General features: G+C 41.3%; 1 protein-coding gene and 1 long non-coding RNA gene across 2 annotated transcripts in view; one reads left to right on the top strand and one right to left on the bottom strand.

The window, feature by feature from the left end:
* Positions 1 to 895: 895 nt before the first annotated feature.
* The window catches only part of LOC129814823 (RNA-binding protein Raly-like), a 152,948-nt gene continuing 130,476 nt past the window's right edge, over positions 896 to 23,367 (bottom strand). Inside the window, exons 8-10 of the mRNA XM_055867884.1 lie at positions 11,981 to 12,117; positions 8,670 to 8,718; positions 896 to 5,088 (exon numbers count right to left, since the gene is read on the bottom strand). Coding sequence (XP_055723859.1) covers positions 8,677 to 8,718; positions 11,981 to 12,117 — 179 coding nt within the window. The 3' untranslated portion in view covers positions 896 to 5,088; positions 8,670 to 8,676. The remainder of the gene's footprint in view (positions 5,089 to 8,669; positions 8,719 to 11,980; positions 12,118 to 23,367) is intronic.
* LOC129814824 (uncharacterized) lies at positions 17,902 to 22,273 on the top strand. The gene is made up of 2 exons (XR_008753360.1): positions 17,902 to 18,462; positions 20,404 to 22,273. It is a non-coding gene; the product is annotated as an uncharacterized LOC129814824 (long non-coding RNA).

Here is a 23,367-nt window from a genome sequence, read left to right as displayed (position 1 = left end):
AGGTTGACTTTAGATAAGTTGAAAAAGCGAGGATGAGAGATGGTGTATGTTGAACAACATACGCAATTCCCTCAGTCTGACTTATTTTTGTGACGTCAGTTGGCAGTCGGATTTCAGTTAAATATTAAAAGTCTGAAAAAACCTTCCATATGTCAATATAAAGTAATTCTAAAGATGTCTCCATTACGTTTTCAGTACTGCCATTTTCAACCAAAATGTCTGTTTTACCCATAAGAATGATAACTGCCTCTAGTGGCCAAAAGGCCATGAGCAGCGCCATTGAGGGTGCTGTTTTAATGACCATTTTAATGTCAACTGGGTGGGAATTCCAACTTCATTGGCTGATCCCTCTTGGAGACCCTGTTGGAGTCATGTCCAACCGGATCATCAGGAGGGATCATAGAGGCTATATTGGCACAGATACAAAGATGAGTCCTCTATGGTTTAAAAAAAAACATTTTAACTTTCATAAATAAATGTAATAAACATTAGTAGCATCCTCTTTAATAAAAGAGAAAATATGGAGGCAAGGAATGCTAACAAGGTGTGCTATTGTCTTACGCTCCCTCTAATCGACTCCATCTCACATTAAAAGGGGGTGTGTTCACTGGCAGCTGTTGTGACAGGATTCATGAATAGCTTTGTTTTTCTCATTAAAATGGTTTCATGCACACTCGGATGTGCTTAATACAATGATTAAAGGCCCAGTGCTGCTCTCACACAGCCTCCGCAGCAGCATGTGCTCCAGTGTGGCCGCTCCTGGTATTATGAAACCAAGATCAATGATATAAAGAATGATGGTAAAAAAAACATTGGAGTACATTCATTTATGGGTAGAAAGACACATTCAACTCCATCTTTCATCAAATCAGATGGCTTATTCATCACGAAACCATTTGATGCTACCAATTATTTTAATGATTATTTCATTGGAAAACTTAAGCAGGAAATGCCAACAACAAACAGTGAGCAATTATATTAACGTATAAAAAGACAAATAATGAAAGAAAAGCATTGCAAATTTGAATTTTGTAAAGTTAGTGAGGGAGAGGTGGAAAATAATTGTTATTGATCAATAATGACAAACCTGGCATTGACAACTTAGATGGAAAGCTACTGAGGATGGTAGCTGACTGTATAGCCACTTCTATCTGTCATATTTTTAATCTGAGCCTAGAGGCAAGTCTTTGTCCTCAGGCCAGGAGGGAAGACAAAGTCATTCCGCTACCCAAGACTAGTAAAGCGGCCTTTACTGGTTCTAACAGCAGTCCTATAAGATTGCTGCCAGCTCTTAGCAAACTGTTGGAAAAAATTGTTTGACCAAATACAATGCTGTTTCTCTGTGAACAAATTGTAAGAAAATTGTGGAAGCTGTGCTGTTAGTTTTCAATGCAGCCTTTGATATTATTGACCATAACTTGTTGTTGAAAAAAACTTGTTGTGGCTTTTCAACCTCTGCCGTATTGTGGATTCAGAGCTATCTATCTAATAGAACTCAAAGGGTTTACTTTAAATGGAAGCTAGTCTAATGTCACATGTAAAGTGTGGTGTACCGCTGGGCAGCTCTCTAGGCCCTCTACTCTTTTCTATTTTTACCAATGACCTGCCACTGGTAGTAAAAAAAGCATGTGTGTCCATGTATTCCGGTGATTCAACCAGATTCGCATCAGCAACCACAGCTAATGAAGTCACTGAAACCCTTAACAAAAAGTTGCAGTCTGTTTTAGAATGGGTGGCCAGTAATAAACTGGTCCTGAAAATCAATAAAACTAAGAGCATTGTATTTGGTACAAATCATTCCTTAAGTTCTATACCTCAGCGGAATCTGGTAATGAATGGTGTGGCTGTTCAACAAGTTGAGGCGACTAAATTACTTGGCGTTACTTTACATTGTAAACTGTCATGTCAAAATATAGATTCAATGGTTGTAAAGATGGGGAGAGGTATGGCCGTAATAAAGAGATGCTCCGCTTTTTTGACACCACACTCCAAAAAGCAAGTTCTGCAGGTTCTAGTTTTGTCTAATCTTGATTATTGTCCAGGTGTGTGGTCCAGTGCTGCAAGGAAAGACCAAGTTAAGCTGCAGCTGGCCCAGAACAGAGCGGCAAGTTTTTATCTTAATTGTAATTGGAGGGCTGATATAAATACTATGCATGTCAGTCTCTCTTGGCTAAGAGTTGAGGGACTGACTGCATCATTTCTTTGTATAAGAAATATTTTGTTGAAAATCCCAAATTGTTTGCATAGGCAACTTACACACAGCTCTGACACACACGCTTACCCCACCAGACATGCCACCAGGGGTCTTTTCATAGTCCCCAAATCCAGAACAAATTCAAGAAAACATACAGTATTATATAGAGCCCTAATTGCATGGAATTTCCATCTCATATTGCTCAAATAAACAGCAAACCTGGTTTCAAAACACAGAGAAAGCAACACCTCGCGTCACAATGCCTCCCCCCTATTTGACCTAGATAGTTTGTGTATACATTGATATGTAGGCTACGTTTGCCTTTTCATTATATATATTTGTATTTCTGTCTGAGCTGTTCTTGTCTATTGATGTTCTGTATTGTCATTCTGTATTGTTTTGTGTGGACCCCGGGAAGAGTAGCTGCTGCTTTTGCAACAGCCAATGGGGATCCTAATAAAATACCAAATACCTGGTTGACATCACCTCACACTCCGAAACGAGGTGAGGCATTCATGAATAATGAGTGTGTTTTCTGATCTTGCCAAGGCAGAACAGGACACTCTTTAAAACTACCACATATTTCCACATAGTCAGGGGATGGAAATTCTTGGAAGATGAGGTCCAAATCCTGAAAAGACTTAAATGTTGGAGAGTTAAAAGTTCACTCATCCAAGTCATCTGTACCTTGAAAGAACATTGAAGTATTATTACAAATCAATAATGATAAAATGATATAGCTAGTTGCACAAGACATACTCCCTTTAGTTTGTCTCCGCCAAACAGTTAGGCAACCCTTAGCTCTGATGTGTGCCCAATTAAAACATGTCTTGTTAGTGTCACAAGCCTTGGCTGAGAAGTAACAGAGCTAAAAGTAGTTAGCGATAGCCCCCAGAGCACTGCAGTGTTCATGATGTGATGGATTACTCTGAACAAGAGTTCATTCCTGGGTGCTTTTCCACATGCATTCCTAGATGTGTTTAACTAGAGAGAGTGAAATAGGCATGATCGTGTAGCGAAGCATGAACTTCCATAAATGACCCAGGCTGATCCTGTGATGGCATCATACCGTAAGCCTATGGGTAATTGGGCTCCTTTAATGAAAAATGAGCGTTTTAATGCATAATGTCAGAGAAATTGCGCTGCTATTAACCAAGTATAAAGTATGCCATTACTCAATAGGGCTATACTTTCTGACTACAGTTGGAAGAGACCTCTTTGCCCAGGGGAGTTGGTAGGAGGGAATTGGTTAAGCTGTATGGTGCACGTGTACAGTTCACATGTTGATATTTTTTCATAAGTAGTACTTACATAATTAAGATAGTGGTTGTGTAGGAAGTCACACTATGCTCTACTTAAAGTTTACAGTATGCTAATTGCCTGGGATTGATAAATTACAGTGTAGAATGGTAACACAATGCTTACCTATTAATTGTTATTTTCTTCAACATTCATTAAAATAGCCATTATGTGGCAACCGGAACCAGGAAGTTAGTCACCTGGGAAATACCCAACAAATATCAATGGATACAGAACTAAAATAAAACATTACTTATTGAACATGCCTAAATAGAGCTTTATAAATAAAATAGCAGGCCTGGCTATTGTTTACTTACTAACTTGCTGTCAAACTGGCATTCTATCTGTTCTTTATGCGGGCCAGCCTGTTCCCCATCTTCCCAAATACCTTTTGTTCTGCCAATCCTGTTCAGGCAAGGTGAGGTGAGGTTGAACATGGCCTTGATCAGGTGGAAAAGCTAGAACTTCTACTTTGATATTAAACAGATCCAGGACACCTGGATATTCCCCAAAGCATGATTATTAATGACTTGAGTAAACATTTTCAATCAATCCCATATTCTCCAATAGTCTAAGCAAGTTCATCTTGAAACTGGGTCAATCCCAGCAGGCAAAACTGGTAGCAACCAGAAAAATACGTATTTTTTTAGTTGCAATCTGGTTATATGTCCAAGATAACCAAATGTCGTCTTGCCATGAAAAATATTTACCTGGTTTTAACAGAGAGCAGTTGGTTGTAAGCTTTACATTTAATAACCATTTCTGATTGAGCTGACATTTGCAGGGTTTACTGTGAATGGAGTCTCCGCTAACGTGGGAACATTGCCTTTTAATGTCAATCGCGCCGTAACGCTCAACTTCCATGATAAGAATAAGGCCTTTTGTCTTCTTAACCAGAAAATGACATAAGATGTGTTCCACATTTTGCCTGCTGGGATATATTACTGACCTGTTAACTCTAACCCAGTGGTAAACAGACCAGGAACGTTGTTAATATTTCTCTTTAATGTAAGTTAGCTTGCTCCTTCACCCTGCTTCATGAAAACCCTGCCAGGTTCTGCAGAGAGATTTGAAAGGATATGTGCAGTGAAAGCAAAAAGCCAAGTAAACAGCTTATTTATATGTGTAAAGATCTCTTTCAGAGGAATAGGCAGTCATTAAAAATAACAGTTGAATCGATCAGTATCTAAATAAAAACAAGACTGAAGAGGAGGTAATGGGAAGGATGGACAACAAGTGATGGTCAATTGGAGGGATCTGTAGCATACAGTAGAAAAACGTCAGTCTTTTCTTTCGCTAGTAGCGTTCCTCAGTTTGAAATGTTCTGCTTGTTTTGGACGAGTGGGAACCCCATGGTTATAGACATTTTTTACGTCTTTAATTCCTGTATTGATTGTCTGGTGGTGTCAGCCAGAGGTGTAGTGGTTTTTTGAGATCTCAGTTTGAAGGGAGCGCCTCCCTCTCTGCTTGACAGTGCTGTCAGTCATCTGTGGCCGGTGTTGTGGGTTTTGACGGCACCCTATGGTTTGAGTGTCTTCCTGTGGAGTCTGTGGTACTAACACAGTTTCCAGTCAACAGTCTTTTCCAGCTCCCCGCTGACTGGACAAGAAAAGGAAGAGCAGTATTAAGATGTGTCTGAGCATGGAGAGCATCAGAGCATACTGACCAAAAAAAGAAAAACCTCTTGGCTGGATTACTGTCAATCCTCACATGTGTTTTGATTTTTCCTCAGTTGCTTTTTAAAGCCGAATAGCTAACATAAAATATTTTCCCCTTGACTTCAGAGACAAACAAAAAGGAGGGAAAATTCCAGGCCACAGCCAAGCAAGAAAATAGAGAGAACCTGGCTCTGGTACCAGAAACAGTGTTACAAATTAATTGATTTTTACGGGTGAAAATACATTTAGAGTGCATCTTCATAGTAAGACACAGCACCTGTTTATCGAGCTGAATGGAGGGACAGACTGCTGTAATCGTTAAGGTATGGTCTTGGAATTTATGGCTCTTTGGGGGCATGCCCATTACAGGCCAGCCACTGCTGAGTCTGGGGCCTCTAGGGTTAATTGGTAACATAAAGTCATACTTTATGTGTCTAATACTCAAAACTGAGGCAAAAGGAAAATGGCTGCTCTTGCAGAACGCACATGAGAAGACAAGTTGCTCAACACAGTATGAACATTACCGTCAATACAGTTGGACATTTTCAGATAGGCTCCATTCATACATTACTTTGAGTTTTGAATAATAAGTAATTGATTGAATTTATATAGCTCTTTCCGAGGTGCCCACAGTGCTTTACATTGCATGGGGGGGAACTCACTTCACCCACCACCATAGTGTACTGTAGCATTCACCCGTGCAACACACACACACACAGGACTATTACATAAGGCAATAATATACACAGGTTTAAAACAAGATTATTGGCCTTTCCTGTAAGAGTACAGACAGAACTTTGGGAAAAGCTACCAACAGGGCACTCCAGGGGTACTGTTCCGCAGTATCAGTATTTCCCCTACCATTATGTCGATATAGTGGCCAGCCCTGCTCGGTTGCCCCACGCCTCAAAGAGTTTGGCTTCTACACTGGACAAAAAATATAAACATAACAATTTCAAAGATTTTACTGAGTTACAGTTCATATAAGGAAAATCAGTCAATTGAAATAAATAAATGAGGCCCTAATCTATGGATTTCGCATGACTGGGAATACAGATATGCATCTGTTGGTCACAGAAATGTAAAAAATAAATAAAGTAGGGGCGTGGATCAGAACACCAATCAGTATCTAGTGTGACCATCAATTGCCTCATACAGTGTGACACCTCCTTTGCATAGAGTTGAAGTTGCTGGATATTGGTGGGAACTGGAACCCGCTGTCGAACACGTCGATCCAGAGCATCCTAAACGTGCTCAATGGGTGACATGTCTGGTGAGTATGCAGGCCATGGAAGAACTGGGACCTTTTCAGCTTCCAGGAATTGTTAACAGATCCTTGCGACAGTGGGCCTTGCATTATCATGACGAAACCTGAGGTGATGGCGGAGGATGAATAGCACGACAATGGGCCTCAGGATCGCCACGGTATCTCTGTGTATTAGCAAACCACTCGCTCACAACGCCATACACGTTGTCTGCCATCCAGCGTGCCAGTGGTCAAGACGATGAGCTTCCCTGAGACTGTTTCTGACAGTTTGTGCAGAGATTCTTTGGTTGTGCAAAGCTGTTTAATCAGTGTATGGATTATCTTGGCAAATTAGAAATGCACACTAACAGGGATGTAAAGAAAATTGTGCTCACACACGTTGCGTTCATATTTTTGTTCAGTATATTTGTTTCAGGTCACTCAGTCCCTGATTAAAGGGGAAGGATGAAAACCAGCAGTGCTCTGGCTCACATCACGATGTACAGGTAACTGCCAAAATAATGGAAATTCAAATGTAAAGTGTCTTAATAAGGCATTGGGACACCACGAGCCGCCAGAACAGCTTCAATGCACCTTGGCATAGATTCCGTGTTCTAAGTGTCTGGTAACTCTATTGGAAGGATCCGACAACACTCTTCTACAAGAAATTCCATAATTTGGTGTTTTGTTGGTGGTGGAAAACACTGACAGGCGCAGCTACAGAATCAATTGGGTCGAGATCTGGCGACAGACACACCCGCCCCATTTAAACCCCCTATGGTCCTTGTCACTGAGATATCTTCTTCTAGCCATGGTAGCCAAACTAATGGGCAACTGGGCATTTATATACATGACCCTAAGAATGATGGGATGTTAACTGCTTCATGAATTCAGGAATTGCAACTGTGGAAGCACATGCATTCAATATACTTTGTATCCCTCGTTTACTCAAGTGTTTCCTTTATTTTAGTTATCTGTATGTTCAAATGTTATTGCTATAAAGGCTCAGATGTGAATTTCCCCATTCTACTGTATGAAAACAATCCTCCTAAAGGGTCTGATTCAGTGTGGGAGCCGTATGGTCCAATACAAACACTCTCTGTGAGCGTCAATGTGTAAATAAACACATGTGTCCGTCGGGGAGGCAGCCTGACGAACTGGGGAAATTGGTGTCCTGCTCTGTGTTCATTTGGCTTGGGTCTCCTGGGCCACACTGGGTGTTTGCTCAGAGGAGAAATGGGGAAATGGGATTGGCTGGGAACCGCTGCCACACCAAGGAGCCACACAAACACTGCAGAGCTCCATAAACAGTATACAGTGAAATCAGAAACTGATTACTGATGCTGTGGCGTGTTTGTCTTATGAAAGCCTTGCAATATCGCAGTGGCTGAGGTGGTTGAAACGCAAGAAAAGTTTAGCCTCTTCACCTTGAATACCAGATTAGAGAAAACAATCAGTATAATTTCCCTGATTTTGATAATTTTTCCACCTGGGTCAAGATTAATGCGGACAATTTCCCATTAAATATCTGTAACTGACACTAGCTGAGAGCCAAGACAAATGTTGTTTTTAACTTTACTACAGTAAATGGGGGATTTGATACATTTTATCTTGAATCTTTGCTGGTACTGTTGGATAGCAGGTTTTCAAGTAAGTATTTTTTGAGTTCTGGTGGATTTCCATGTATGTATTCATACATTATCTACAGAACTCTCAGACAAACAAAACTGATTCATCTTCAATTCAAATGAAATCTGCAAGCATAGTATATTTCATTGAATATTGTGCTGATCTTCAACTAAAAATTAGGTCTGCAAGCATAGTATATTTTATTCAATATAACTTCAGGTACAATAGTGCTATTCCAAGAATAGTCCCTGTATCTACTTGATATATTATTGTGTTGATAAATAAATGGCGGCTGGTTCTCCATGTTTTTCCAAGTATTATTGCTCACCCGCCTAATTAAAAAAGACCTACATTGCAAGCTACCCAGACGTTATCCATGTGAGTGCTATAGCATTTATCCATGTTTCCAAATAAGCGAATAAAGCTATACCAGCTATACTCTTTCTTGCTGGGATTTATATGATTGACTAGGTAACGCCATGATGTTTGGATCAGGCTGTCTAAATAGCACACTGTGAATGTAGATCAGAGTAGTTCTGTTCTGACATATTTACCAATGCCCGGTGGCCATGTACATTTCCTGACAATCCAAACGGACACAGGTTTCTTTACGTCACTTGAGTATTTCGACATTCAGAACAACTTGCCTTTTATTGCAGGATGGAGTCCATTTCTGAAAGGTGCTCGTTTTCCTAGGAAAAGACGTGAGGAGAAATGTAAGTGCCCACTGAGAGAATTTAATGTAATATCATGCGATATAACATATGGTTGGAGCAAACATTCATTCAGACAAGGAGGGGCGTTAGTACAATACTGTGCCGCAGCCACAACACACGTCATCTGTGACCTCAAACACACTCCAACACCTCTGTCCACATCCATACTCCCTTCAGGATAATGCAGAGTTGCTGACTTGTAATTTCGGGATGGATGACCGTTCAAAAAAGAAAATCCACAGTCGCCGCACGTTTTCCCCCCCGAGTTCCAGGTTGTATTGATCGTCTGTAACCCCACCCAGTGACCTTTCACTACAGCGGAGTGTTGTTTTAGGTTAACATTAGCCTAGTAGCTAGCATTTGGAACAACGTATTTGGAGTAAACTTGAGTTGATCGTAAGCCTAAGCATGTATCAATTGAAGTCACCTGAAGCTTGAGAGGAATGAATGGGAGACAGCTCGGCTACTCAAGATGATGTGTTGCTTATTTTTGCTTTTGATGTGCTTTGAGAATGTTATGAAAGCACTATAGAAATGAAATGTCATAGTATTACTATTATACCAAAGATGGTTTATTTAGTTTAGTAGAGCAAAAAGCTCAGATGGGGGCCAAGAGGCAAACACCTAAGCTTCAGTAAAAAAGTGATACTAGTGAGCAGTGTGCAGGTTTCTTTTTTCTTTCAACTTATCTAGTTGTTACCCTGCACCTGGAAGAAGATAGGTCAGATGTGCGAGTGCATTTTGTTATGTTGAAATGGGGAAGGAAAACACACCAACAGTAGATTTACCAATATCAAATAAATATATATATATTTTACATACAAAAAAAAACTTTTCAATGAGAACAGCATTCCACTTTGGGTTTAAACAAAGGACTTCACCAAAAACAGTACAAAATACATACCTAATAGCTATAAATAAAATACATACAAAATGCATACAACTACTTAATCATGGCCTCTAAAATGGCCATAATGCATGCCTCCCTGGCATTCACCTTCTCCAACTTCCACATCTGGACCCTTCTGGAAGGGAGAGCAGCCCACAGCTGCACCTAGAGAGGATGAGGAGATGATAACCGGTGTGTTGATGGAGTGGCAGCCCCCCAGCACCTGATCCATCACCGCATACCACTCCCAGGATGTGGCTGTGGCCTCCCGTCCCTTCGTGCAGACTCCGGTGGGGGGAGAATTTTAACTCCTACAAAAATATGGAAAAGGATAGCTTTCAGTATCAAACATACTACATGTAAATACCTGTAAAAGGTATTATGCCAATTGCAGTAAATTTCTCTGGAACACGTGCACCTCTCTAACATGTATATCTTCACACTTACATGAATGTGCCGGTGAAGCATAGGAAATAGATGGGAAAGTGTTGTTGCTCTCAAAGAAAAGGGGAACTTTATTAGCCAAGTACAGCACAGCAATAAATGGCAAGATAACATAGAGTAGCATACAGTGTATGTTTGGTTCTCCCACTTCTTATTCACCCATGCAGGTCACCAGGGAGATCATTCAAGATTGACGTCGAAATTGGAAGTCTATTCATGTCCCAAAGACATCAGGAAATGCCTTCAGAACCGGCCACTAGGGGCAACCAAGAGCACTTTTATCATCAAGTAGGCTTGGGTTTTGTTAGAGTGTTGTGGTGGTGGATGGGCATATTGAACATATACATATCCCAGTCATGGACATTGGTTAGAATTTTTTGCTTTAACCCTATCGCAAACCCTAACCCTTACCCATTCGGAATGGGTGTCTAAACTTAAATCTTAACTTTGAAATTTGACATTTGGAGTAACAGAACAATACAGAGCAGTAGGAGCAACAAAAACACTTGGAAATGTGACATTTGGAGAACGCGGATAAACGTCTAATTCTGCAGTGAGACTGAACGCTTGTTGAGGTGACAGCTAGCTGCCCCTCCAGCTCACACTCTTTCACGTAGATCCTGAAAAAGACATAAGATGAAGCACAACATGAACCAAAATATGAGTAAAGTACAATTGTGTGATCTTTCTGTAGATAGCTAGGACTGCCACGTACTTCATCGAATTGGAGTGCGAAGGTGAAACATGAACGAGTGCAGCTTACCATTACTTTCACCATAACAGGTTATTTGCAATAAAACTAGCTAGACCCATTCATGCTGTAACCGTTCAGTTAGAAACTAATATTGCATAGCATAGACATTACAATCAGCTCAACACAAATAAAATCGACGTGACAAATCAGAACTATATGGAAGAAAAGAGAAGTGGTGGGACAAGCACCGCCGTGGAAAATAGGAATGTAGGCTACCGCGTTACTAACGTTAGGTACAGCTAGTGGCAGTGCATTGTGCAGTGGCAAGAAAGCTAACTATGGCCACATGACTTACTCAAAACCGTTTTATTTTGAAGCATTTATCCTGTCGTGTTCGCCACTGAATTCAATACCTGGTATTGTCATCAGCCCCTGCAATAGTTTGAACACAAGCCCTGGTATTTACAACAAGTAGCTAGCTAGCTAGCTAGCTAGGCTAATGTTTTTAAAAAAAGTTGTGGCTCAACAGCAAGCAAGAAACTCTGTAGCTAACATTACTGTTTGAACAGTTATAACTTCAATTTCTACTAAAGTGCGTAGCTAGGTAAAGGCACGGCAATAGCAAGCTCCTGATCTGTAAAAAAAATAACATTAAAATCACATTAGGATGAAATAATCATGATCATTTTAAAGAGAACAGAAATGATATACACCAACGTAGAAGCTTCACTAATCGCCATCTTCCAACTTGTTTTGTTGTTTGCTTGAAGAGATCTAGCTAATCAAAACTCGCAGCTCCCCCTTCCAATGCATTGTGCCTGTGAAATTCCCGAAAAGTGAATATAAAGTGTGCTATAAAAGGGTCTATTTTTGCGTATTGAGAATGCGCTCTTCATTGATTTCGGTAGTGCATCCCCATATCTAATTGATCAGCTGTTGTCAAGCTGACATGAGTATGACATCCAGGCATTTAAAGTATACTAGATTTTCGAAATGTCACATTCTATAAAACTGTATTTTTTCACATACTCAAACGGCCTACTATTTAAGATGCAAGTATGGGTATTCGGACACGGCCACACACAAGTGCCTTCACACACACACAAACATATTTATTCATACTAACGCAAGCACACAAACAAATGCTTGCACCACCAACCATACAGGCTTCACGCACACATTCTCGTGCACGCACCCACACACAGACTGACCATGTCGTCATCTTCACACTCGTCCGGTGTGCCGTCCTCCACATCACTGTTATGGGTTTCGTCTACCAGCTCCTCTGTGACCGAGCATGACTCGTCTTGAGACACCTCGCTACTGCTCTCCTCTGCCTTCCGTAGCTCTACACACACACACACACACACACACACACACACACACACACACACACACACACACACACACACACACACACACACACACACACACACACACACACACACACACACACAAAGCAGGTATGGCAGTTACAGCAACAATATTATGCTACTGTGAGGTACAGTAGTTAGGCCTCATGTAGGCTGTGAGGCTACACTTGGCTAACAAAACCCTCCAAAAACATGATAAGGTCTCTCCAAAGGAAATATGGAGCGATATTGACAGTAATAGCACATATGAAACAGATGTTGAAGGTGCAAAAGTGACTTGTGATACATCTGTAAAAATAAGTGACTACTGTTTCGAAACCCACCCAGCCTGCCTATGAATATACATGCTCTTGTTATGTCTATGTATGCCCCTAAGGACTCAACTACCAAAATGTTCTACCATACCTCCTCTCAATAAGAAAACAAAAAATGCAGCTGTAGTCACCGCTATCTTTCCTAACTGTTGTACTTTTTTATTACATTTTTTACAAAGCCTCCTAGGCTGAAAAGAAAAGTATTTACATTATAGACACTAAAGCTGTAGCTATGAAGCTTAGCTAAAGAAACGTAAGGTTACTTGCGTAACCCCGGTTCTATGAGAACATGAGTGAGATGTCTCACTATGGGATTCGTTTAGCGGATCACTGACAGCTCGAAGAACCAATCACACATCGTCTGTTGTAGACAGACCGGTCGAGGAGCGAATGAGGTGAGCCCCTCTCCTCCTTATAAGGCGTCACTCAAGCATGCCTCTTCCTTGCTCTTGCGAGCAGGGAATTGCGGTGAGACATCTTACTCATATTCTGATAAAACCAGGGTTACTCAAGTAACCCTACATTCTATTTCAAATACTTGTTTCAATGTCTCACTAGGGTATATGGCCATTACCTAGGAGAATCCCAGGGCAAACTGTAGGCATGGATGACAGGGCGTGCAGCCCACTTACTCGCTTTGCAGGCATAAGGGCAGACGGTACAGCATTGTGTTGTGTTTGAGACAAAGTCAAGACCGAGACCAGAAGAATGCAAGTCCAATTCAAGACCATGAGTGTAATTTGGTCAAATCACCACCATAATAAAGTTCAAAATGTCCAGTATTTCTGTGTTCATATTTCAGAACATATGGATTCTTCAGACACTCGAATAGTGAAAAAATGCATGCTGAGGGAAAATAGAGGCACTCTACAAATTATTACTAACCCAAAACACAACGCCTTCAAAGAAGGGCTAACTATTTATAAAATAATGACTATAATAATGCTAATTATTTTTTTTCAATAATGCGATTTAATCTCTTCAGTTTTTGTTGGAAAGGAAAGGGTTAACACTGAAGAGAAAAAAGATCCAATCAGGATTTGGCTAGGAGATAAATCAGAAGGCTAGGAGGCCATCAGAAGCTAGATAAAGGCATCTGCCATTCAACTGTATTAGGGCAAAATGTTGGAGTGACAGTGTAATCAACCAATTACATTGACTTATTGAGTGGGACCGTTTTTACAAAAATGTATGGAAACTTCTGCCTTCTTGAAGGCAAACAGGTCAATGCGCAATAGTGAGCAGTAGTTTTCCCACTGTCCAAGTTATTTTAAAAGAGATGGGTAACAACAGCAAGCGTGCTGCAGTAAAAAACACAGTTCCACTCACCAGATGATGATGATCATTTGAACGTAACTTCCTGTTGAAAGTTAGTCTTGAAAAGGGAGAATATAACAAATTAGCAACAACATCCTCTTTGATAAAACCTGCTGCAGCCGCTGCAAATTACCCGACAACAACAGCATGCTAGCTGGACAGAACTTGTGTGTGAAACATTGCTGTGAGTTTCACTTGAAATGCAACATGAAATCTTATTACAATCTGTTCATAAACAGTGCATTCGGAAAGTATTCAGACCACTTCCCAATTTCCACAATTTGTTTTGTTACAGCCTTATTCTAAATGGATTAAATTAAATGTTTTCCTCGTCAAATCGACAATTTTACATAATGACAAAGCAAAAACTTATTTTTATATCACACTTTAAAAAAATAATTCTGACAAGCGACCACTTAGATATGTTCATTTTCACATTTCTTAGAATGTTTGGTATTTACGTATACTAAGGTATTTGCATTTGGACAATTAATAGACACTGCAGTAAATAAAACTGAATAAAAACATCTGTTTTGTTCAGGACAGACTGGTGCACTATAGCGAATCAGAGCTAAAGTACACCTTTATACAAATAAGCCATTTGCCACACGGACCTGCCATCAGTTGCAACATCACAACTTCAGATCATTGGAACGCCAAAAGCCATGTAAAACACCACGGGAGTCCTCTTACATTTGGGAACTTTACAATCCTATTGATCAAACAACCATGAGAAAAGGTAGGCTCTCTCTCCCTCAGTTATGCACATCAACAACAAGATCAACAACTAATGCAAGCCAGGGCAAGATGAGCTAATATCGAACGAAGGAACATTAGAAAAATCCTGTCAAACTTTTTCAGCTAGTAGGCCGTCAAAATTGCACTGATAACGATGGGGAATTGTAATCTCCTCTTCCTTCTGCAGCTCGCCTGCCAATGCATGCTTGTCCCAACCAAGCACCGCAGCTAACTAGCTAAGGTTGGCTAGCTTGCTAGCTAGCTACTTCCAGACACAAATGAAAGAACACCTCACTCTGACCATTTTACTCACCGTAGGTAGCAGAGCTGGTTAGGCTGTTTACAGTACATGTTATGTAGAGCGTTCTTGACTAACTATCACTTTAACATTTACTGACACCAGTCATATTCAGCAGGTGTTGCACGTTCGTTAATTCATCAGTTCTGCGTTCTGCACTCAGACAAGAGTGTTCTGAAATCGGAGTAGATAGGCAGAGTGAATTTGCAAACACAAGAGATTTGCTAACTGTATAACAGTCGTTGAAGTTATCGCCTGCTAACGAAATGACACCTGCACCTCTAGCTGTGTATAGCCCCCGAAAAACGATGAGTGGAAAAAGTCAGTCACTCACCCACTCTAATGGCATGACATCCTCCTAGCAGCTACCTATTTAGCTAACTTTAGACTCCGTGTTTTTAGCTTGCTACACAAATAGATATGCTAGCCTATTAGCCATGCTATGACTGACTTGTGATCATTGCCCTTGCTAGCTTGATTGTATTGACATTCCCAGCCTTAGTTATATTGATCCATTTTAAAATATTGAGTCATTGAAACGGAAACAGTGCATCCCGAATGTTGGCATCAAACAATGTACCAAGCCAGCTGTGATTTACAACCTGATAGCAATATTTTTTGGAATACCAATAAATGTATTGGTGAATTATATGAATCATGCATTGAACAGCATCCATCAATGCCTTAGCGTACCTCACGGAACGTTGAGTCAAATATATATTATTTTTAATACCTTTTACAGACAATCACGGATTACAAAAAGAAAACCGGCCCCGGACATCGACATCTTGCTTCCAGACATATTAAACAACTTATTTTCGCGCTTTGTAAACTCTCCTTCTCCGTGGCCGAGGTGAGTAAAACATTTAAATGTGTTAACCCTCACAGGGCTGCCGGCCCAGACGGCATCCCTAGCTGCGTCCTCAGAGCATGCGCAGACCAGCTGGCTGGTGTGTTTACGGACATATTCAATCTCTCCCTATCCCAGTCTGCTGTCCCCACATGCTTCAAAATGGCCACCATTGTTCCTGTTCCCAAGAAAGCTAAGGTAACTGAACTAAATGACTAGACATTTCTGTCATCATGAAGTGCTTTGAGAAACTAGTCAAGGATCATATCACCTCCATCCTACCTGTCACCCTAGACCCACTTCAATTTGCTTACCGCCCCAATAGGTCCACAGGTGATTTAAAAAATATATATTTTTATTTTTATTTTTTTACCTTTATTTAACTTGGCAAGTCAGTTAATAAGAACAAATTCTTATTTTAGCAACCGCCATTGCACTTCACACTGCTTTATCCCATCTGGATGAGGAATACCAATGTAAGAATGCTGTTCATTGACTACTGCTCAGCATTCAACACCATAGTACCCTCCAAACTCATCATTTAAAAAAATATATATATTTCACCTTTATTTAACCAGGTAATCTAGTTGAGAACAAGTTCTCATTTACAACTGCGACCTGGCCAAGATAAAGCAAAGCAGTGCGACACAAACAACAACAGAGTTACACATGGAATAAACAAGAGTACAGTCAAGCAACACAACAGAAAAAAAAGAAAGTCTATATACAGTGTGTGCAAATGGCGTGAGGAGGTAGGGCAATAAATAGGCCATAGTAGCGAAGTAGTTGAGCAAATTAACACTGGAGTGATAGATGAGCAGATGATGATGGTGCAAGTAGAAATACTGGTGTGCAAAAGAGCAGAAAGTAAATAAAAAATAATATGGGGATGAGGTAGGTAGATTGGCTGGGATATTTACAGATGGGCTATGTACAGCTGCAGCGATCGGTTAGCTGCTCAGATAGCTGATGTTTAAAGTTAGTGAGAGAAATATAAGTCTCATCATTAAGCTTGAGACCCTGGGTCTCAACCCCGCCCTGTGCAACTGGGTCCTGGACTTCCTGATGAGCCGTCCCCAGGTAGTGAAGGTAGGAAACAACATCTCCACTCTGCTGATCCTCAACACTGGGGCCCCACAAGGGTGCGTTCTCAACCCCCTCCTGTACTCCCTGTTCACCCATGACTGCGTGTCCATGCACGCCTCCAACTCAATCATCAAGTTTGCAGACGACACACTAGTGGTAGGCTTGATTACCAACAACGACAGACCCTCGGAGTGTGGTGTCAGGAAAGTAACCTCTCACTCAATGTCAGCAAAACAAAAGAGATGATCGTGGACTTCAGGAAACAGCAGAGGGAGCACCCCCCATCCACATCGATGGGACAGCAGTGGAGAAGGTGGAAAGTTTTAAGTTCCTCGGTGTACATATCACCGACAAACTGAAATGGTGCATGCACACACAGTGCAGTGAAGAAGGCGCAATAGCGCCTCTTCAACCTCAGGAGGCTGAAGAAATTGGGCTTGTCACCAAAAAACCCTCGCTAACTTTTACAGGTGCACAATTGAGAGCATCCTGTTGGGCTGTATCACCGCCTGGTATGGAAACTGCACCGCTCACAACCGTAGGGCTCTCCAAAGCGTGGTGCAACGCATCACCGGGGGCAAACTACCTGCCCTGCAGGACACCTACAACACCTGATGTCACAGGAAGGCAAAAAAGATCAAGGACAATAACCACCCGAGCCACTGTCTGTTCACCCCGCTTCCATCCAGAAGGCGAGGTCAGTACAGGTGCATCAAAGCTGGGACAGAGAGATTGAAACACAGCTTCTATCTCAAGGCCATCAGATTGTTTAAAAACTTCTTATGGATTGGTGTCCCGTCTATGGGACAGTTGTTGCTCAATATGCATAATGTGACTACAACGTCGTTTTAAACATACATATAAGTGTCTTATATGGGCAGAAAGCTTCAATTCGTGTTAATCTAACTACATTATCAAATTTACAGTAGCTATTATAGCGAGAAAATACCAAGCTATTGTTTGAGGAGGGTGCACAATAACAAAACACATCACAGCGACAGGTTTGATACATTCACATCTGTAAGTAAATCATTTACTTACATTCTGAAATCTTGCTCCGATTTGTCATCCTAAGGGTCCCAGAGATAAAATGTAGTTTGGTTTTTCATATTCTAAAAAGGTCCATATAGTATAAACTATCAATTTTGTATTTCCACTCGTTAAACTTGCAAAGAAAGAAATCTGTGAAAATCGAACGCTAAACGTTGTTTCAGCCAGCAAAGTTATGTTCGTATTTATTTCCTGACACTCTAAAAAGTAACCAGCCTTTGCTATATCATTCTGCATTCAGTATATCCACTGTTAAGCCAATTTTTGCCAGGAAGGCACGACATCATTGCGCGCCGATGACACGGGCGGTGTTCACTTGATTGACTGTATCTTTGTCCAATGACCACCTATCGTTTTAAAACCTAGCTAGCTAGATAGCCAATGAGCTGCGCTTTACGTGAGTAAGTGGAACACCTTTGTGTGAAGAAAAATCTTTCAGCTAACCTCGCGCAAATAAGTGGCCTTTGGCCATTTATGCAAGAGCATGTCGAAGCGCGTTATGCCAATCTGTGAGATATGGATACTAATACTGGAAAAGCTAAATCAAAGTCCAGGTATAGAGATTTTGGATGATATTCTAGCAGAAATCTACCGGGAAAGTGTCATGGACTCAGTTAGTGAATATAGTTTAGACAACAGCTAAAGGAGAGGATGCGACCTTAGACTGGTAAGTGAAATACCAGTATTTATATTTATATTCTTTATATCGTAAATCCGAGCTAATGCAGTTGTTTCAATGGTTGCATAGTATTCATTTGAGAGATTTTTGAAATATTTTCTTTGATTGCTATTATATATACAGTATATCACACAAGTGAGTACACCCCTCACATTTTTGTAAATATTTGAGTATATCTTTTCATGTGACAACACTGAAGAAATGACACTTTGCTACAATGTAAAGTAGTGAGTGTACAGCTTGTATAACAGTGTAAATTTGCTGTCCCCTCAAAATAACTCAACACACAGCCATTAATGTCTAAACCTCTGGCAACAAAAGTGAGTACACCCCTAAGTGAAAATGTCCAAGTTGGGCCCAATTAGCCATTTTCCCTCCCCGGTGTCATGTGACTCGTTAGTGTTACAAGGTCTCAGGTGTGAATGGGGAGCAGGTGTGTTAAATTTGGTGTCATCGCTCTCACACTCCCTCATACTGACTGGTCACTGGAAGTTCAGCATGGCACCTCATGGCAAAGAACTCTCTGAGGATCTGAAAAAAATAATTGTTGCTCTACATAAAGATGGCCTGGGCTATAAGAAACTTGCCAAGACCCTGAAACTGAGCTGCAACACGGTGGCCAAGACCATACAGCGGTTTAACTGGACAGGTTCCACTCAGAACAGGCCTCGCCATGGTCGACCAAAGAAGTTGAGTGCACGTGCTCAGCGTCATATCCAAAGGTTGTCTCTGGGAAATAGACGTATGATTGCTGCCAGCATTGCTGCAGAGGTTGAAGGGGTGGGGGGTCAGCCTGTCAGTGCTCAGACCATACGCCGTACACTGCATCAAATTGGTCTGCATGGCTGTCGTCCCAGAAGGAAGCCTCTTCTAAAGATGATGCACAAGAAAGCCCACAAACAGTTTGCTGAAGACAAGCAGACTAAGGACATGGATTACTGGAACCATGTCCTGTGGTCTGATGAGACCAAGATAAACTTATTTGGTTCAGATGGTGTCAAGCGTGTGTGGCGGCAACCAGGTGAGGAGTACAAAGACAAGTGTGTCTTGCCTACAGTCAAGCATGGTGGTGGGAGTGTCATGGACTGGGGCTGCATGAGTGCTGCCGGCACTGGGGAGCTACAGTTCATTGAGAGAACCATGAATGCCAACATGTACTGTGACATACTGAAGCAGAGCATGATCCCCTCCCTTCGGAGACTGGGCCGCAGGGCAGTATTCCAACATGATAACGACCCCAAACACACCTCCAAGACGACCACTGCCTTGCTAAAGAAGCTGAGGGTAAAGGTGATGGACTGGCCAAGCATGTCTCCAGACCTAAACCCGATTGAGCATCTGTGGGGCATCCTCAAACGGAAGGTGGAGGAGTGCAAGGTCTCTAACATCCACCAGCTCCGTGATGTCGTCATGGAGGAGTGGAAGAGGACTCCAGTGGCAACCTGTGAAGCTCTGGTGAACTCCATGCCCAAGAGGGTTAAGGCAGTGCTGGAAAATGATGGTGGCCACACAAAATATTGACACTTTGGGCCCAATTTGGACATTTTCACTTAGGGGTGTACTTACTTTTGTTGCCAGAGGTTTAGACATTAATGGCTGTGTGTTGAGTTATTTTGAGGGGACAGCAAATTTACATTGTTATACAAGCTGTACACTCACTACTTTACATTGTAGCAAAGTGTCATTTCTTCAGTGTTGTCACATGAAAAGATATACTCAAATATTTACAAAAATGTGAGGGGTGTACTCACTTTTGTGATATACTGTACATATAGACCTGACCTGCTGTTTTCAACTCTTAATGATCGGCTATGAAAAGCCAACTGAGATTTATACCTGATTATTATTTGACCATGCTTGTCATTTATGAACATTTTGAAAATCTTGGCTCTCTCTAATTTTCTCCTTCTCTCTTTCTTTCTCTCGGAGGACCTGAGCCCTAGGACCATACGTCGGGACTACCGGGCGTTGTGACTCCTTGCTGTCCCCAGTCCGCCTGGCCTTGCTGCTATTCCAGTTTCAACTGCTCTGCCTGCAGTTATGGAACCGCCACCTGTCCCAGACCTGTTGTTTTCAACTCTTAATGATCGGCTATGAAAAGCCAACTGAAAATTATTCATGATTATTATTTGACCATGCTTGTCACTTATGAACATTTTTGAACATCTTGGCATAGTTCTGTTATAATCTCCACCCGGCACAGCCAGAAGAGGACTGGCCACCCCTCATAGCCTGGTTCCTCTCTAGGTTTCTTCCTAGGTTTTGGCCTTTCTAGGGAGTTTTTCCTAGCCACCGTGCTTCTACACCTGCATTACTAGCTGTTTGGGGTTTTAAGCTGGGTTTCTGTACAGCACTTCGAGATATTAGCTGATGTACGAAGGGCTATATAAAATAAACTTGATTGAACTTGATATATATATATATATATATATATATATATACAGTGGGGAGAACAAGTATTTGATACACTGCCGATTTTGCAGGTTTTCCTACTTACAAAGCATGTAGAGGTCTGTAATTTTTTTCATAGGTACACTTCAACTGTGAGAGACGGAATCTAAAACAAAAATCCAGAAAATCACATTGTATGATTTTTAAGTAATTAATTTGTCTTTGGAGACATTGGATCAGCATTCTTGTCATGTCTCCTGTTAGTACATTTTATGTAGGGAAGCTACATGTAGGGAAGCTACATGTATGACATTCCTGGGAGTGTGTAAACTTGTATTTTTTACTAGCATAGCATTTTTGTATGTTTTCTATAGTTATGTTCTTGAAAAATTACCAATTCGGCCACTTGGGTACATTTGTGAAAATCGTGAGGGACACCTGGGTGACTTCATACTAAATGTCATGTAGCTTGCTCATTCTTGAAGTTATCAGTCAAACTTTGCACATACACTGTTGCCCTCTTGTGGACACCATCTAAATTACATCCAACTTCCTAGCTGAATGTGTGGCTTTTCCTTTTCATGTCAAAGATGATGCAACAAAAATAGAAAACTTGTGTTTTTTTTTTATTTTAAACTTATTTTACTAGGCAAGTCAGTTAAGAACAAATTATTATTTTCAATGATGGCCTAGGAACAGTGGGTTAACTGCCTTGTTCAGTGGCAGAACGACAGAATTCTACCTTGTCAGCTCGGGGATTTGATCTTGCAACCTTTCGGTTACTAGTCCAGCGCTATAACCACTAGGCTACCTGCCGCCCCTCTAACCACTAGGCTACCTATATTTTACCAGATCTATTGGGTTATGTTCTCCTACATTAATTTTGTGTTTCCATTCAAATGATATCAATAATATGCATATCCTTGCTTCAGGTCCTGAGCTACAGGCAGTTAGATTTGGGTATGTCATTTGAGGCGGAAATTGAAAAGAAGGGCCTGATCCTTAAGAGATTTTTAAACAGCCACCACTAGCACAGAGGGGCAGCTGCCTACCTACAGACTTGATATCATTGGTCACTTTAATTAATGGAACACTAGTCACTTTAATAATGCCACTTTAAGAATGTTTACATATCTCGCATTACTCATCTCATATGTATATACTGTATCCTTTACTATCTATTGCATCTTAGCCACTCTGTCACTGCTCAACCATTATATTTTATACTTATATATTCTTATCCCATTCCTTTACTAGATTGTGTGTATTAGGTTTGTTGTGGAATTGTTAGATACTGCTGCACTGTCGGATCTAGAAGCATAAGCATTTTGCTACACTCACAATAACATCTGCTAAACATGTGTATGTGACCAATAAAATTTGAAGTTGGTTTGGTAGCATAAACTGATATGAGTCTGTTTGTTTGATATCTGAAAAATAGTTAAAATGCTGTCAGTTCCACTTTATACTTTAGGTCACCGGTTACATTGTGTGCTAAACGTGAAATGTTTTTTGCAATGGGAAGAAATAGTTGTACATTTTCATTGGAAAATGCTTAATTGTTATGTTTTTGTATTCTTATGATTGGGACCTACTGGCTTATTATCTCCAAGTTTATGGACTCCTTATCCTTTAACATCATGCTGTGTGGGACTGCTGTCTTTCCATCGGCCCTATGCAGTGATGTCTAGAGAAGTGGGTATACTCTAATTTTGTTCCCAAACTGTGTGTTGCAGCCGGCCGCAACCGGGAGACCCGAGGCGGTGCACAATTGGACCAGCATCGTCCGAATTAGGGGAGGGTTTGGCCGGCCGGGATGTCCTTGTCCCAATCGCTCTCTAGCGACTCCTGTGGCGGGCCAGGCGCATGCACGCTGACTTCTGTCGCCAGCTGTACGGTGTTTCCTCCGACACATTGGTGTGGCTGGCATCCGGGTTAAGCGAGCAGTGTGTCAAAAAGCAGTGCGGCTTGGCAGGGTCTTTTTTCGGAGGACGCATGGCTCTCGACCTTCGCCTCTCCCGAGTCAGTACGGGAGTTGCTGTGATAGGACAAGACTAACTACCAATTGGATATCACGAAAAAGGGGTAAAAAGTAAAATATATCAAAATCAGTTCCCAAATGGCCCGTGCAGTGAAGGAAAGGCACCCTATACGAAAAATCATTTTTCAATACCTGGTTTGCATACCCATTGTTGCCTTTGGTAGATATCATCAATGCATAAATACCTCAGATACAGACCATTTAAGGAAGGATTTGTGTAGTTCACACCACTTCTCAAAAAACGCACCACTTGTTTCCATAAAGTGAGCGTGTAAAGGGGCCCGTGTCAATGATCTTGAGTGTCAGGCCTGTCACATCCATCCTCTCACAGGCCATGCCCAGATGGCCATGGCTACCGGGCGAGGGTGGCAAATCTCCAGGTACACTTGTGTCAGAAGATCCCTGCGTAACGGTAGCTACCAGGACTGGTTGTAAAAGCAGGGGAGTGATCTCTGCCAACC

This window comes from Salvelinus fontinalis, chromosome 18 (assembly GCF_029448725.1).
Source record: "Salvelinus fontinalis isolate EN_2023a chromosome 18, ASM2944872v1, whole genome shotgun sequence".
NCBI lineage: Eukaryota > Metazoa > Chordata > Actinopteri > Salmoniformes > Salmonidae > Salvelinus > Salvelinus fontinalis.
This window is presented reverse-complemented; position numbering and strand designations above follow the sequence as displayed.